This window comes from Streptopelia decaocto (assembly GCF_964273445.1).
Source record: "Streptopelia decaocto genome assembly, chromosome: 2".
In the NCBI taxonomy this organism is placed as follows: domain Eukaryota; kingdom Metazoa; phylum Chordata; class Aves; order Columbiformes; family Columbidae; genus Streptopelia; species Streptopelia decaocto.
Window position 1 is genome coordinate 45,198,546 of NC_138655.1, and position 13,585 is coordinate 45,212,130.

The 13,585-nt window shown below is 37.7% G+C and overlaps 1 protein-coding gene across 3 annotated transcripts in view; it reads left to right on the forward strand.

Moving 5' to 3' along the window:
- NOL4 (nucleolar protein 4) overlaps positions 1-13,585 on the forward strand; it is a gene marked incomplete at its 5' end in the record, with an annotated part of 158,674 nt that overhangs the window by 122,307 nt on the left and 22,782 nt on the right. For all 3 annotated transcript variants that reach the window (XM_082045154.1, XM_082045155.1, XM_082045156.1), the window contains one exon: positions 4,810-4,923. In XM_082045154.1, coding sequence (XP_081901280.1) covers positions 4,810-4,923 — 114 coding nt within the window. The remainder of the gene's footprint in view (positions 1-4,809; positions 4,924-13,585) is intronic.

Genomic DNA, 13,585 nt, shown 5'->3' on the forward strand with positions numbered 1-13,585 from the left:
ACAAAAGTGCCAAGGTAATGACCTTAGACACAACAGATCTCTAACCACAGGAGTACAGGACATACAGGAGATTACTAACTTCTTTTTGGTGAATATACTGCTCCTAGTGGTTTAGACTGAAATATAATTAATCTGTTATATCAATAATTGGTACATTTATACCAAAAATGTACATATGAAATTAGAACATCGCAGGTTTTTTAGAATCCATATAGAAATACAGAAATTTTGTGAATATGCCAAAAAGGGTATTTTATGTTTCGCATGAAGATACTGCAAAGGTACCTTGCTTTAAACAGAAGACCTGATGATACTGTATACAGTTGGTGTACTGCAAATGGGTATTTTACAGCATATTGAAAGTTCTACTCTCTTTTATGTTAAGGAATCAGAGATTATACTACTGGAGCTAATTTCTAGAAAATCTGGACAAAGGATTTATGATTTCAACTGCTAAAACGTCAGCTACCTTGCAGACCTGCTCCATAACTCTAGAAAGGCTTGTTGTAAGATGCTTTGATTGTTGAGAGCCAGATCTAGAGATCACCAAAGCCATTAAATGATCTTCATTGGCTTTAATTTTCTTTAAAGCAGACCAACAGTTATTTGACTACAAAGATGTATCACCTAATTTGACTTTTCATTAAGAATTCTGCAAAAATGTATCTGTCAATAATTTGCACAAAAATTATTTCCTTTAAAACCATGCAAATGTTCCTGTCCATTATGGTGGTTAAGTGTGGTTGTTGCTTTGTCATCATCATCATCTCCAAGGTCTGTGGTGGTCTCAAGAATCAGGTTTAAATTGCCTTGAAATGCAGTTTCAAATGTGAGAAGACTGGAGATGGTTGGTCATCTGCCTTGGGCTACTGAGGGAATTTCAACCTCTTCCTGAATGTCAGTCGCTTTAACAGATGTTAAAACCAGAGACTTGTGCATGTACATAAAACATAGCAAATTTCCCTTACATCTTTTGTCAAAATGCTCTTTGCCTACATCATGTTAGAGGCTGAATGGTAGTCGTGCGTCAGCTGAAGAGATGTACAAAACCTAAGAACAATGTGTGTTCAAAATGTGGCTGCTGTTTTAGTGCATTCACAAGCAGTATTGTGTTTTCAAATACATAGAAGGAATTCTATATACTGCTGCTGTGTGATGCACAGAGGCATATAATCTTCTCAGAAGGTCTGTATTAAGCTGTTTACCGGATTCCCTTTAAGTTTTATTCATCTCTTCACCTGAAAGTTTCTGTAAAATTTTCACATGCCTCTTTTCTATCTGTCTTTGTTTCAAAATGACAAAAACGTTATCCTGCCTTCTGATTTTGCCATATGAATCTCTCGTTTTAGTAGACTGAAGTTTAGAGGCTTGCTTCTATTGTTTTACACATGGGTAGTCCCAGTGTAGTTATTTCCTGCCTTACATCACTGTGAAGTGAAAAAATACCAGTCTGGGGCTGTGAACATTATGTATCAAACAACACTAGCTGCATTCTACAAGTTAAAGCTGGTCAGGTTTTAATTTTATAATGCCTTTTTCTTTTTTTTCTCTAAGAAATGTTAGTTTGTCAAAGGTTTTTTTTTTTACGAACTCCAGTAAAATGAAACCTGGTTTCCTGCTAGTCCAGTGGGCAGGTTGTGGATCCAAGGATTGTGGGGGGAACCTGGGAGCCCTTGGAAATGAGGGCTTCTTGGGTCCCACATTTCCTGCTGTAGTCCCAAACATGCAGGAACCAGCACTCAGCCCTCAGCTCTGTAAAAGTGATCCCAGGAACCCAGAAAACGCTGCTTTGGCTGAGATCTGCGGGCTCCCTTCTGCAGAACTGAGTGATGTTGTTTTTGCCATGTTTCCCAAGGCTTTGGATAGGGAGTTGAGAAATGGTCAGAATCCCATAGCGACTGGGATGCTTGAGCTTCTTACAGATGTGGTTTCATAGCTGGTAGTCATGTTAGAGATCATGAATAATTAGAAGTATAGAAGATGAAGAAGTTAAGCTAAGGCAGAATGGGCCTCTGAGCCTAGAAGTTGGGGCTAGTAATTCAGTTTATTTTCAAACTTCTGTTAAAAAGTGATTGTTTCAAAGTATTTTTTCCTCTTGGGCAAGGCTTTTCAAAATCGATCATTTTGACATTTCACAGATACGACATCTCATGGAACAGAAAATCTCCTTTTTAACAGCTCTGTTGCTAGTGACAGAGGACTGTGTTTGTCAGTGCCAAACTAGTGCTCTGCCTGAGTTAAGCTGATAGAACCTGAACCTTATTCAGGTTCCCTCTAGATGGTTTTCGACATGAATGTATCAACAGCCAGCTGCAGTGATGAGTGAGAGAAAGTATGGGTTAACACGTATTTCAAGAGGAAGATGCTCCATTACCTGAAGCTTTCCTCATTTTTGCAGGTTCTAATTTTGAGTTCAATATTTCAACAGTAAACACATAACCACTGCACTCCTTTTCAGATAAAACCATGTGACTGCTTGATTTTTATGGTAACTATTTTTTTTCTTTTATAAAACACTTCAAGAAACCTATTATCTCCCATAAACAAAGAAGCTGGAGGAGAACATGGGTTCATTTTACTTTTTGTTTAGAACGTTTCTTTTTTTGGCTCATACGTCACCCTCTAAAAATCCATCAATGTATAGGTATGGTTATAGCTCTAAATAAAGACCCGAGCTGGAGGAATTATTCAGGTGTTTACTCATAATTTTTCAAGAACGTCACTGTGTGGCCACTGTTAGAGAACCACACTGAGACTTCCATCCAGCCAAGGTGGTCAATGTACCTTGACCATCGGTAAAACAGTGGCATGTACAGTGATACTTGGCCACCAAATACAGGGAGGGATATAGCCTGGCTAAGTGATGCAACAGCGTGTTCAGAGTAACATCACCATTCTAGGGAGGCAAAATAATAAATATAGTGCTTTGTCAGTGAAAACCTTCTGCAAAGCCTTGCTCCCTCCTCTGCAGCTCTGAGGAAGGTGTTTGCTTGTACCATACTGTTAACTTCTGTAATGGCACCAGGGGTTAACATCAGTGTCATTCATCTCTTAGATCTATTTTTAAAAGTTCATGGGAATGTATTGTTGTACAAACTAGAAAGAAGTTCAATAGTTTGTTCTGTCAAATCAATCCTAGGATATCTCATTGTAGTATTGCAGCCTCTGATTTTCTTTCTTACTCAGCTGTTACGCTGGTGGCAGGGAGCTTGCTCTTGGATGAGTGGGGAGAAATAAGCCTATTGCACAAGTGAGGGAGACCCATAAATCCCTGTTTATTTCTAAAAGCTACTTCAGCTTCTGGTCCCAGACAGGCTCTGGTCCCATGCATTAGAGAATGTACAGTGTCAGGTAAAAAATCAGCATTCTGCACAGCACATACCAAGTCAATAAATGGACTTTAATTTTTAAAAGTAAAAATGGAATATTAGTAACGGTTGGCTCCTCAGTTTCTGGAATGTTGCAAAAACCATAAAATCAGTTCAGCCAAGATAATGAATCTGTTCTAAGCTTGTCTAAGAACTGAATGGGAATACTTTAAAACTTTCTTCCAAAAGCCAGTGACATGTCATAACAAGTCCTTATTTATGGTTTTAGCAGAAGGTATAACTTAAAAAAAAAAAAAAAACACAACAAAAAACCCCAACACCAACCAAAACAAAACCAAAAACCGAACCACGTGAAACACAAACAAACAAAAACCAACCAACCAACACCTAAAACCCCCCAGACATACAGCCAGTTTCTCAGTAGGTACAAATTTACATAGTACTTTGGAGTTCAATGAAGCTTTGAAAACTTATGGAAGTCCAGAACCAGTTCAATAAATTGCAGTCTCTGGAATGGGCTTATACGTGTATCAGAGTCTGGGTTACTATTCACATTTATTTTCTTGGCAGTTCAGATATATCTTTGCATACTAATGAAAAATATTAGTTTTATTGTGAGCTTCAGTTTTTAGAAAGAATGTTTTGCATGTGATTAGGAAAATAGGTGTGTCAATATTATTCTTAATGAACCGGTACGGAAGACCATATTTGAGTTCATGACCAGCAATGGATTTTAGCATTCCCTTGGTTTTTTGGTATTCATGGCACCTTTAACCTAAAACATGTAAGTGCTATGAAATTAATAATAAGAGGTTTTGAATTGAAAAAAATGAACTATATCTAGTTGAACCACAAAATATCTGCATTGTTGGAAGGCTGGCATCATCAAAAGAAAAACAGATTTTTTTTCTTTTTAAGTCTTTTTAATCACATCAGTCATGTTGCAGCAAGGAATCCAAATATTCATATACTACAGATTGTGACTGCTCTGAAATGTTCTGACAATCTGTTATGTTTTGAGTGATGTTTCAACCCTATCACTTGGGGTTTTATGTTTTGTTTTGGCTTGTAATTTTTTTTTTTTTTGTGACTATAAAAAACCACTACTCATCTCTGTCACATGCTGTACAAGATAAAAAGCCTTTCAGTTTTCTTAACAAGAATCAGATGGCCAGGGTGCTGCTGGAACGCAGAGAATATGCCACTGTCTGTTCAAAGTACAGCTTAATGAGCCCGACTAAACACTCTGGACAATAGAGCTGTGGGGGGAGAGGGCTCGTGGATCTGTGGATCAGCTGCAGCTTTAACATCTAACTAGTTTCATTTTTCATCTTTACAAGTTCCATTTCCCTGTTTTGTTGGTATAAACTACATTTCAATGAGCGGACTTTCCTGCCTAAGTGCCGGTATTGTGTGCTTTGAAAAAGGATACCGTGGATTATGCTAGAAATAATTTCTGTGTTTCTTTTTTCTCTCATAGTCACGACCTATTCCCTCACACCTTACTTCAGCAGTTGCAGAGAGTATCCTGGCTTCCGCCTGTGAGAGTGAAAGCCGAAATGCTGCAAAAAGGATGCGGTTGGATAGACAGCAGGTACTGTGTTGTTTGGGGGTCTACCACATCCATATTTATAAATGTACTGGACTCATTTACGTAGGATGCCATGCAGGAGGGTGGTGCAATCACTTATACGTTTCTTGCTAGCAAGAATAATTAAAATACAAAAGCCGTAGTTCTTTAAATGAACACACAAGTATGTCTTTGTCTAGATTTCCATAAGCTGTATGAGAGTGCCTACTATATTTATAATGTCCAGCTGGATAAAGCTATATATTTGCTTTTTAACGGTTGTAGATTTTGAGGGCAGATTGTGTACTCTGCATACTACAGTTTAAAGGGACAGAACATCCAGTATATATGATTTCCATAAAGAACAGAAATGATGCATATATCCATGAGTCAGTGTGTTTATCTGTGCAGATATTCTCTTTCAAAATGTGTATGCATTTCTAAATGTAAGGTGAAATAGTGTGTCTCTGAAAATACCTGTTTGCCTGAAACAGAAAAGTTATTGTGATCTAAGCCAAAATGCTGTCAATTACTTATTACTGAGTTTGTAAAGCCTATATCAATATTTCTTTTATTTTTTTTCTAATGTCATTATTCACTTGTTCTAGTGCATGTTAGGGTTTAATTATTTTTAATTTGCTGAGAATTGCATGATTTCTTTCAATTTTTTAAAATCAAACTGACAGATTGTTCCAGGCTTTGATAATTTTTGTTGCTTCAAGGATACAGTGAGTGTCTAACATTCTTATTGTAAAGATGATTATGCTTTATTTCTCCTCGTGATTTTCATAAAGTCAGATATCTCACTGGTTTCAAAATATGCTTCAGTCATGCTAGATGAACTTTTTTCTTTTTTTTTTTGGTAGAAAATAACATCTTTTAAAGGATTTTTTTTTTCTTTTATACATAGTCCACTGAGTTCTTTCAGGTCCTGCTCTGACTGAATAAAGATTCCTACTGCTGTTGAATAGCTTTTAGGAGCTGAGAGTAGATATTGCTATTTCTTTTTGCTGTTATATTTTTTGATAATATTGTCATAATTGTGGTACATTTGCCTTAATATTTACAGATTACATGCGTTATTGAAGTACTATAAAGTATGGCTTAGTTTAGAAGTGGTGCTCATACAGATTGTGTAGGTTTTATATTCTCTTATTTGTTCTCTGATTTTTCAGTAACAATTAAAAAAACAGCCAGAGAGCCATTGAAAGAAAAATAATTCTGAAACTATAGACAGAAGTAAACCAGCTTATTAAAAGGATTTTTCCTTCTTTAATTTGTGGTTTTACTGTCACGGAAGGATTTGGTAGCAGGTACATTTGAGGGGAGAGGTATATCTTTATTTTTACTTACGGAATTGAAAATCTGTAGGCAGAATGGCTCCAGACCGATCATCTTAATTACAGCTGTGATGTTAAATGAACAAAGTTGCCTACAAAGAACAGGTGCTGGGTTCTGCTTCCTTCAGCTCCTTCCTCTTTTTGGCAGTGAGTTCTGAGAACACTCTGGAGGCAGATGCGAATAGCACCAGCCATTTGATTTGGCAAGCAGTAAACTTGCTGGGTTGATGTGGCTTTGGTGCTTGCAAAACTATTTGTGAATTCAGGATAGATTTGCTGAATAGTTTTGGCTGGAAAAAAAAAATATGGGAATATGTGTAAGGTAGTTTCATAAAACTTGTAGTGAGAAATTTACCCTGCAGGGTGGAATAGTTCAGTCATTAGAGAAGTAAAAAATCTTGGTTCTATCCCCAGTTCCATTGAAATGGAATTATTTATTCTCAGTTTGTGACATTAACAAAGCAGATTGAGAGCAAAGCATTCCAGAATATTTCTGAGTGGTATATTGAACACACACTACTGTGCTCGGTTCTTGTGCCGAGATGGGAAGTGGATCTCTATTGTCACATCCAAGGAGAGTGCCTTATAGGTAAAAAGGCTCTCCTTCTCATCTTCCTATTTATCTCCTTTTATTTACTTTAAAATTTCCTTTACTTTTTGTACATATATCCAAAATGAAATATTTTATTTTTTTTTTTCTTAAACAGAGAAAGGTTGGAAAAGTTTGGTTTCAGTATGTTGTTTTTACAGTTCCATAGCTCTTAAAAACAAAAATGTAACCTTGTTTTCTTGTTAACATGGCTCTACTTTTCCTTTTTAAAAATAAATTTCCAAGATTGGGCATTATACCAGTGGGTGGACTCAGGCTTTGAGGAAAAAGGGTAACTCCAGTCTTGTATTTTGAGGGCTTTTTTCATGGCAACTGATAGAAAATGTAGAAACAGGAATTGGATTGAACTTCTATGACTTGCTTCATTCAGAGATAGAAGAGACATTATCTGAAATCTTAAGATCTCCCATGCTTCTGAGTGATATCTTGGGATGCTTTTCTGTGACAAATCCTTCAAGATCTTTATTACAACTCTAGCAACATTTAGGGTGAAGCACTTGCACTGAAGTGGAGGTTCTGGACTAGTATCAAGAAGGGAGCCGTGAAACAAATTAAGCAGAGCTAACATTCAGCCCATTTTACATGCACTCATTACACATGGTGAACAGGATTACTTCTTTTGTTGTGTCCTTTGCTTTACAAAGTTGTGTCTTGGTTGGGGAAAAGAGGAATGGTTAAATAAGTAGAAAAATCTGGGAAAATTCATCCAGCCGTTACTGTCCTGGGCAGTGAGCAGAGGCTGGGATGGCTGTTTTGTGGGCTACCTCGGCTCTGCTTGTCATCTGTCACAGAAGTGGAAGTTTCACTTTAAGAGCTTAACCATTGTTAGCCTCTGCTTCTTCCAAACAGGTGTGTGTGTGGTGGGGTTTTTATAAATCCTTATCATAGAACAGCCTGGAGCAGTGGTGGGCTGTGGTACTCTTTGGAAAGTGGAGGTGGATTAGGCTTGCTGCTGTCCTGTCTGAAATCAGAAAGCCCAATGAAAATTATTCAAGAGTAGATCTAAGAGGAAATAGTAGTTTATATATGTTAATATATGAGAGGACCTGCCCTTTGTTTTTGCTAAGGAAGATGAAAAGGTAAAATCTTTCCTTGGAAAAGCAAATAAGAGTGGTAGTAGCAAAAAATTGCCTTCACCCTTATTTGGACACAAGTGGTTTTTACAACAGCTGCCATTTGCATCATTGTTGAGTTGTTTAGAATTGATTCTTTTGCATGCTGTCATGTCGCAAAATTTACAAATGAGCATTTTTTTTCTAATTGAAATAAGAAGTTTTTGGTGATCAAGACAAAGTGTGAGCACCTGGGAGTGAGGATGAATATTGGAAAGCAGGAAAAGCACCGCGTCATAGAATACACGTCTGTAGAAGTCTATTAACCTTTTTATGTACGTGTCAGGTATAGTTAGCCAGATCGTTTAGAAAATAGATGTAAGTTCATTGGCACCATGTGGTTTTTTACTAGTTAGGAATCTGGGCCTTTGAGAATTCTTTATAGTATTTGTAGATAGGAAAGTAGTGGTCAGATATGACCACAAAGCTGTGGACTGGATTCTCTTCTGCACTCTGTCCATGTTGTTTTAGCAATTTGACCTTTATTTTAGCAAGCAATGTCATTGAAGGGCTACCACAGCATGCAGAATTTTTTGGGTAGTCAAAGGTGCAAGCTACATATACTTCTGTCATCCTTCTGCCCCAAGTAATCAGACATGCAATGTAAGATTCTCTTGTAGTTACATAGCAAATGACAGGTTGAGCCCAGAGAGAGCTGAAGCTCGGAGGAAAATGAAAGTTGTCTTACATATCTCCTATCCTAACAAAGGTATTTCTCAGCCAGAGCAGGTGCTTTTTAAGTTAGTAGGCTCTTCACAGAGTGCTTGTCAGTCAGTATTTTCTAGAATATACGTGATAAGAAAAAGGCTTTCTGCATTTCATGTTTTAAAAATGGGAATTTTAAGGATAGAGTTTATTTTCATTCCAGAGACTAGCTGAAAATAACAAGTCAGACAACTGTATAGTCTGACAAAGGTGTTGTCCTCATGCCTTCACTGCACAGACATCAGAATATAATACTTTTCTTGTAAAATTTGTAATTTCTTTAGTTTGATTTAATTCAGCTGTTTGTTATCACTATTTACAAGGCAAATGGGAGGCAATACAATGAAGCTATTAGGATATGTGTATGTCTCCATGTGTGCATGACAGACAATTTCCCTTTCACTGAACAAACTAGTTATATGCAGACTAACTTTAATTCTTCACATGAGATCATATTTGGAGATGGCTGCAAGACAACTTTGCAATTCCAAGAGTATTACTTGCTTCATCTCTATTTCTGCCTTAATTATGTCACTCTCTGCTAGGCATCTGAAAAAAGTTCCCTCAGTATATATGTTAAATGTCTTTTTGTTGTTGTTGTTTTTCTTTTTTAACCATAGGGTTAAAAGATATGATGTAAGATTAGGATAATTGTGCAGGTTATAGTTCTGAGTCTTATGGAAACTCCCATTCTTTTTTAATATAAAAGCTAAACTCAATAGAAAAAAAGTCTTTGATTATTTGAGCTTATCAAGTTGATAAGAACAAATCTAGATACTGTGCACAGACTAGCATGCACTATAACGCCATGAAGTTCTTTATGATAAACACTGAACGCATTATTTAAGAAACCTCTCATCAAGATGACAGCTATAATTTTTTTCCCTGCTGTGATTTGTAAACAGGCAAATTAAATATCAATAATCATCGTGGTGGAGTGAAAGATAATATCAAACCCCCAAGGAAGAGAAAGTTTAATGATCCCAGGTTTACACTGATGAACATAAATGAACATAATTTGCAAATAGGTACTTTAAACACATTCTTCACCCCCGTTCTAGTTTGAGGGATAAAAGGAAGACAAATGGGATAAAAGGAAGACAAATGTAAAGTTTTCAGTGCTTCAGTAGCATATGAATAGGGTGTTAAGAATATTACAACATTTAGTAATTCTAACAATATTGCTTTTAGCTGTTAGAGTAGTAGGGCTACCGTGGCTACTAGGTTTCTGAGAAAGCAATTATGGCCTAGGTACGTATGCTGGAAGCTGACCTGGCATTTGCCTCTGGATAGTTGTCATAGCAGCAACCTGAATAGAGCAGCTTGAAACAAGTGCCGGTTGCAGGCTGGATGCAGGTCCTGTGCTAATGCAATACCTCTGAATATTAATAAAAGTGCATATGTACTGCCACTTGGAAATCATTGCTACTGTGTTTCCTTCCATTTATATCTAATTCCTAAATGCTCATTTTTAAAGAAATTGGGATTTGTGAGGAGATGTTAATGATCTTCCTCCATACAATTTCTGGTGCTATTTCTCTGCATGTAATAGGAGGCTGACCTAAAGAAAGACTCTTCAAGTACAGTTTTATTAAAAAAAAAATTTAAGAAGTCTGGCTGTTGCAGACCAGGAACAGTTTGTATCTCTGTTAAGATGGAAGGAAATTACTGGTGGACAAATTACAGGTAACTATAAAACTGTTTTGGAAGAAACTAATTAAAAATCTGAATTGCAGTGAGGGCATGGACCTCCATTTCAGGATCACCATCTCTGGCTTTCAGCAGTGAGGGGGAAGAGACCTTAAACCTTCACATTTGAGGACAGAGAAGTTGTGTTTCAGCTGTGCCACTTAATGCACAGCTTCTACATCTTGACACACTGAGCAGTTGATTCCTGTATCACCCTTCATGCATCAGGAAAGAAGGAAGAAGGAGATACATTTGTGTCCCCATATGTGTGTTGTTGTTCTCTTTCCTGATCAATGCATACTGCAGCTCCCAGGAGGAAGGAAGAAACAAATTGTAGGGTTCTTAAATGCTCTCTTTATTTTGTTTATATGATGTGTTTTTGTATTGAGGGCAGATTTGGACAATATTGGTTACAAAGCAGGGAGTTATGCAAAAATATCTCTCAGAGGAGGCTGGAGAATGCCTTGCTGAGGCAGTGCTGCTGTGGCAGAAAGCTGCGAATTTAGAGGAAGCACGAAGAAGAGGTTTTGTTTCATGGAGATGGAGTCTTTGCCACAGCTATTCAGTATGTGGGAAGAGTATATCAACTATACATCCTTGTTAGAGGTTGAGGAGAAAGCATCAGGAGTCCCTTCCTCTTGGGTGTCACAGAGCCTAATTTGCTCTGGAGGATGGGAAAGGCACATCTGGGGCCTTGTCCTCTCTCTGCTATATATTTACATCAGACCTGAAAAATTAAAACTCAAAGTTATTTTGACTTCAGAATGAGAGGCATGTGGCGTCTTAGATGATATAAAACAGCAAAAGGAAGCAGATAGTTCACTTAGCATAAAGTAAACAATTAGAAACCGGAATCCCAAAAACCACAAAAGGCAAAAGTCATTTTAACTTGTAAAGAGCTCAATGCCTCTTACACTACAGAAGATTTATTAATAATAGCTTTTTGTATTCAGACATCTCTTTGTGATTTGGCATTTAATAGGATTTCTGTACATCAGTACTTTATCCTTTTTTATGTGTTCAAAATGATCACTAGGATAACTGCAATGTCCTTGGATACCCACATGCTAGTTTGCATTTCAGGCCTTGTTCACTTCCATCATTTCCCCACCTAATGATTATTTTACTTCTGAGCTGGTCTTTGGTTTGCTTTTGTGGTTTCAAATGGTATGCTTTAACCACTGAGGCACAAAATGTTATGCAGGCACCATTTAGCTGCTTGTGGATTATTGTCGAGAGATCAAATTATGTACTAGTATTGGGAAACTTTGCTTCCTACCCAGAATGCACTGGCCACATTGTCAAGGAGGGGAAAATAAGTGGTGTGCATTGTAATTTTAAATCCTGCTGCCTTTCAAGTCAGTGGTAAAATTCCTGTTTTCGGCAGTGCTGGCTATGGTTCTGTTATTAGCAGATGCAGCTGGAAGGATCTGCTGAGTATCACAGGGCAACCCCCTCCCTCCATGCTGCAGCCCAACCTACATTAAATTTGCTACGTCTATTGGAAAGGAATAATGTGCAAGGCATGCAATTGCAAATAATTTCATGCCTTGGATTTACAGTGAGGCCCTAAGGTGAGCAGCTAATTTTTCACCTCAACACAGAGATCATTAAATTAGAAAATGCTTTATTTTTCCAGGCTCTTTGTGCTGAGCATATATGGTTCAATTTCAAGCTGCTGGTTTCAGAGAACACTTTAAGCACTCTGAGCTGCAATAAGATCTTGCATGTGAAGTAAAATTGATGCCAGTGTAAGTGTTCTATTCTACAGTTTGATAAAGCTGAAGGCTCAGAAATAGAGTGTTGGGTTGTTTATTGGACAGGAACTTTTAAACAACCTTCTCCCCCTTCCTACCACAAGGGGAATGAAAATGAACAGGGACCAGAACAGCCTTCTTCCCTGTGTCTTTAATATCCATTTCCTGTAAAAGAGGCCGAAGTGGAAAGGCTGGTGGAAATGTAGATATAAAAGTTCTCTCCTCAGGTGTACGAGATGGAGGTTTTGGAGTCCGGGTTTTTCTTCTTCCAGCTCCCGTGCTTAAAGCCAGGAAAAGAAAGCATTTTGCTTATCCCTTCCTTTCATAAGGCAAGAATATATTGAATGGGAAGCATTTTCTTGCCTTTCAGATGTTTCTAGCCTAGAGACAAGCATGTTATAAGCATGATTTTGTCTTTCCTTTCCTGTGTTTAGCTAATGACTTGATTGTACACACCCTCCTGTGTACAGCGCAGGCAGGGAATAATGTTTCTGGTGAGTAAATCTCTGTTATAATGCCGAGTGTGGGCCAGTTTAATGAAATCAATGCAAACCCGGTGTGCATGCGCAAACTCTTATTTTTCAAGAGTGGCATATTTTTGTTGTGGTTAATGAATTAGTAGATTTAGAAGACTTTAAACAATCACAGATTACTCCCGGTTGCACAATGGTTTCAGATGTATTCCTCCGTTAGAACAGCGCAATTCTCCATGCAGAAAATGTATGTAGAAATGTATGCACAGACTGCCTATGTTTGGTAGCAGGAACATGTTTGTGATTCAACAACTGGCTTGATGTCTCTAAACTAAATTTAGAAACATATTTTTCTAAGAAAACAAAAAAAGAAAATGTAGCAAGCTGTGGGAGCAGGAGCCCGAGTGCATTGCCTGGGAGCAGCACCAGCTGCTAAAGAGGCAAGGCACAGGGCAAGGCAGCCAAGCAGGCTGCGGCTAGCAGCCCAGGCATTGTGCCAGAAGAATCCTCCCCTGAAATGAGAATATTTGGGGAACAGATTTGTACTGCAGTGCACAAATTTCATGCTTATTACTCATGGTATTTTGTATTGAACTTCAGTTTTACTGTCTCCATTAATGAAGCAAATCAGAAAGTACATCCTCCAAAGGCCAAAGTGCATTTCTCTGTTTCTTCCAATGGCTTGTGCTACTCTGGTTTGATGACTGGGGAATCAAAAGGCCATAACCCAAAGCATCACTTCTTATCTACTGAATCTTTAAAATGCAGAACCCTCACAGTACTGAAGTTAAAGGATGTGCACCAAGTTCTGTCAAAAATGTAGAGCAGATCTTCTTCAACAGCAAAACATTTTCTTCCTACTAAATGGTTTGAGACAGGGTGGGGAGGTCAGGAGTTTTTTAATATACCTTTTGTTTTTTAAATTTTGTTTGTTTGTTTGTTTGTTTTAAGCTGTAAAAGTCAAGTAGTACCTGGAGCAGTGTTGACAAAACAGACATCC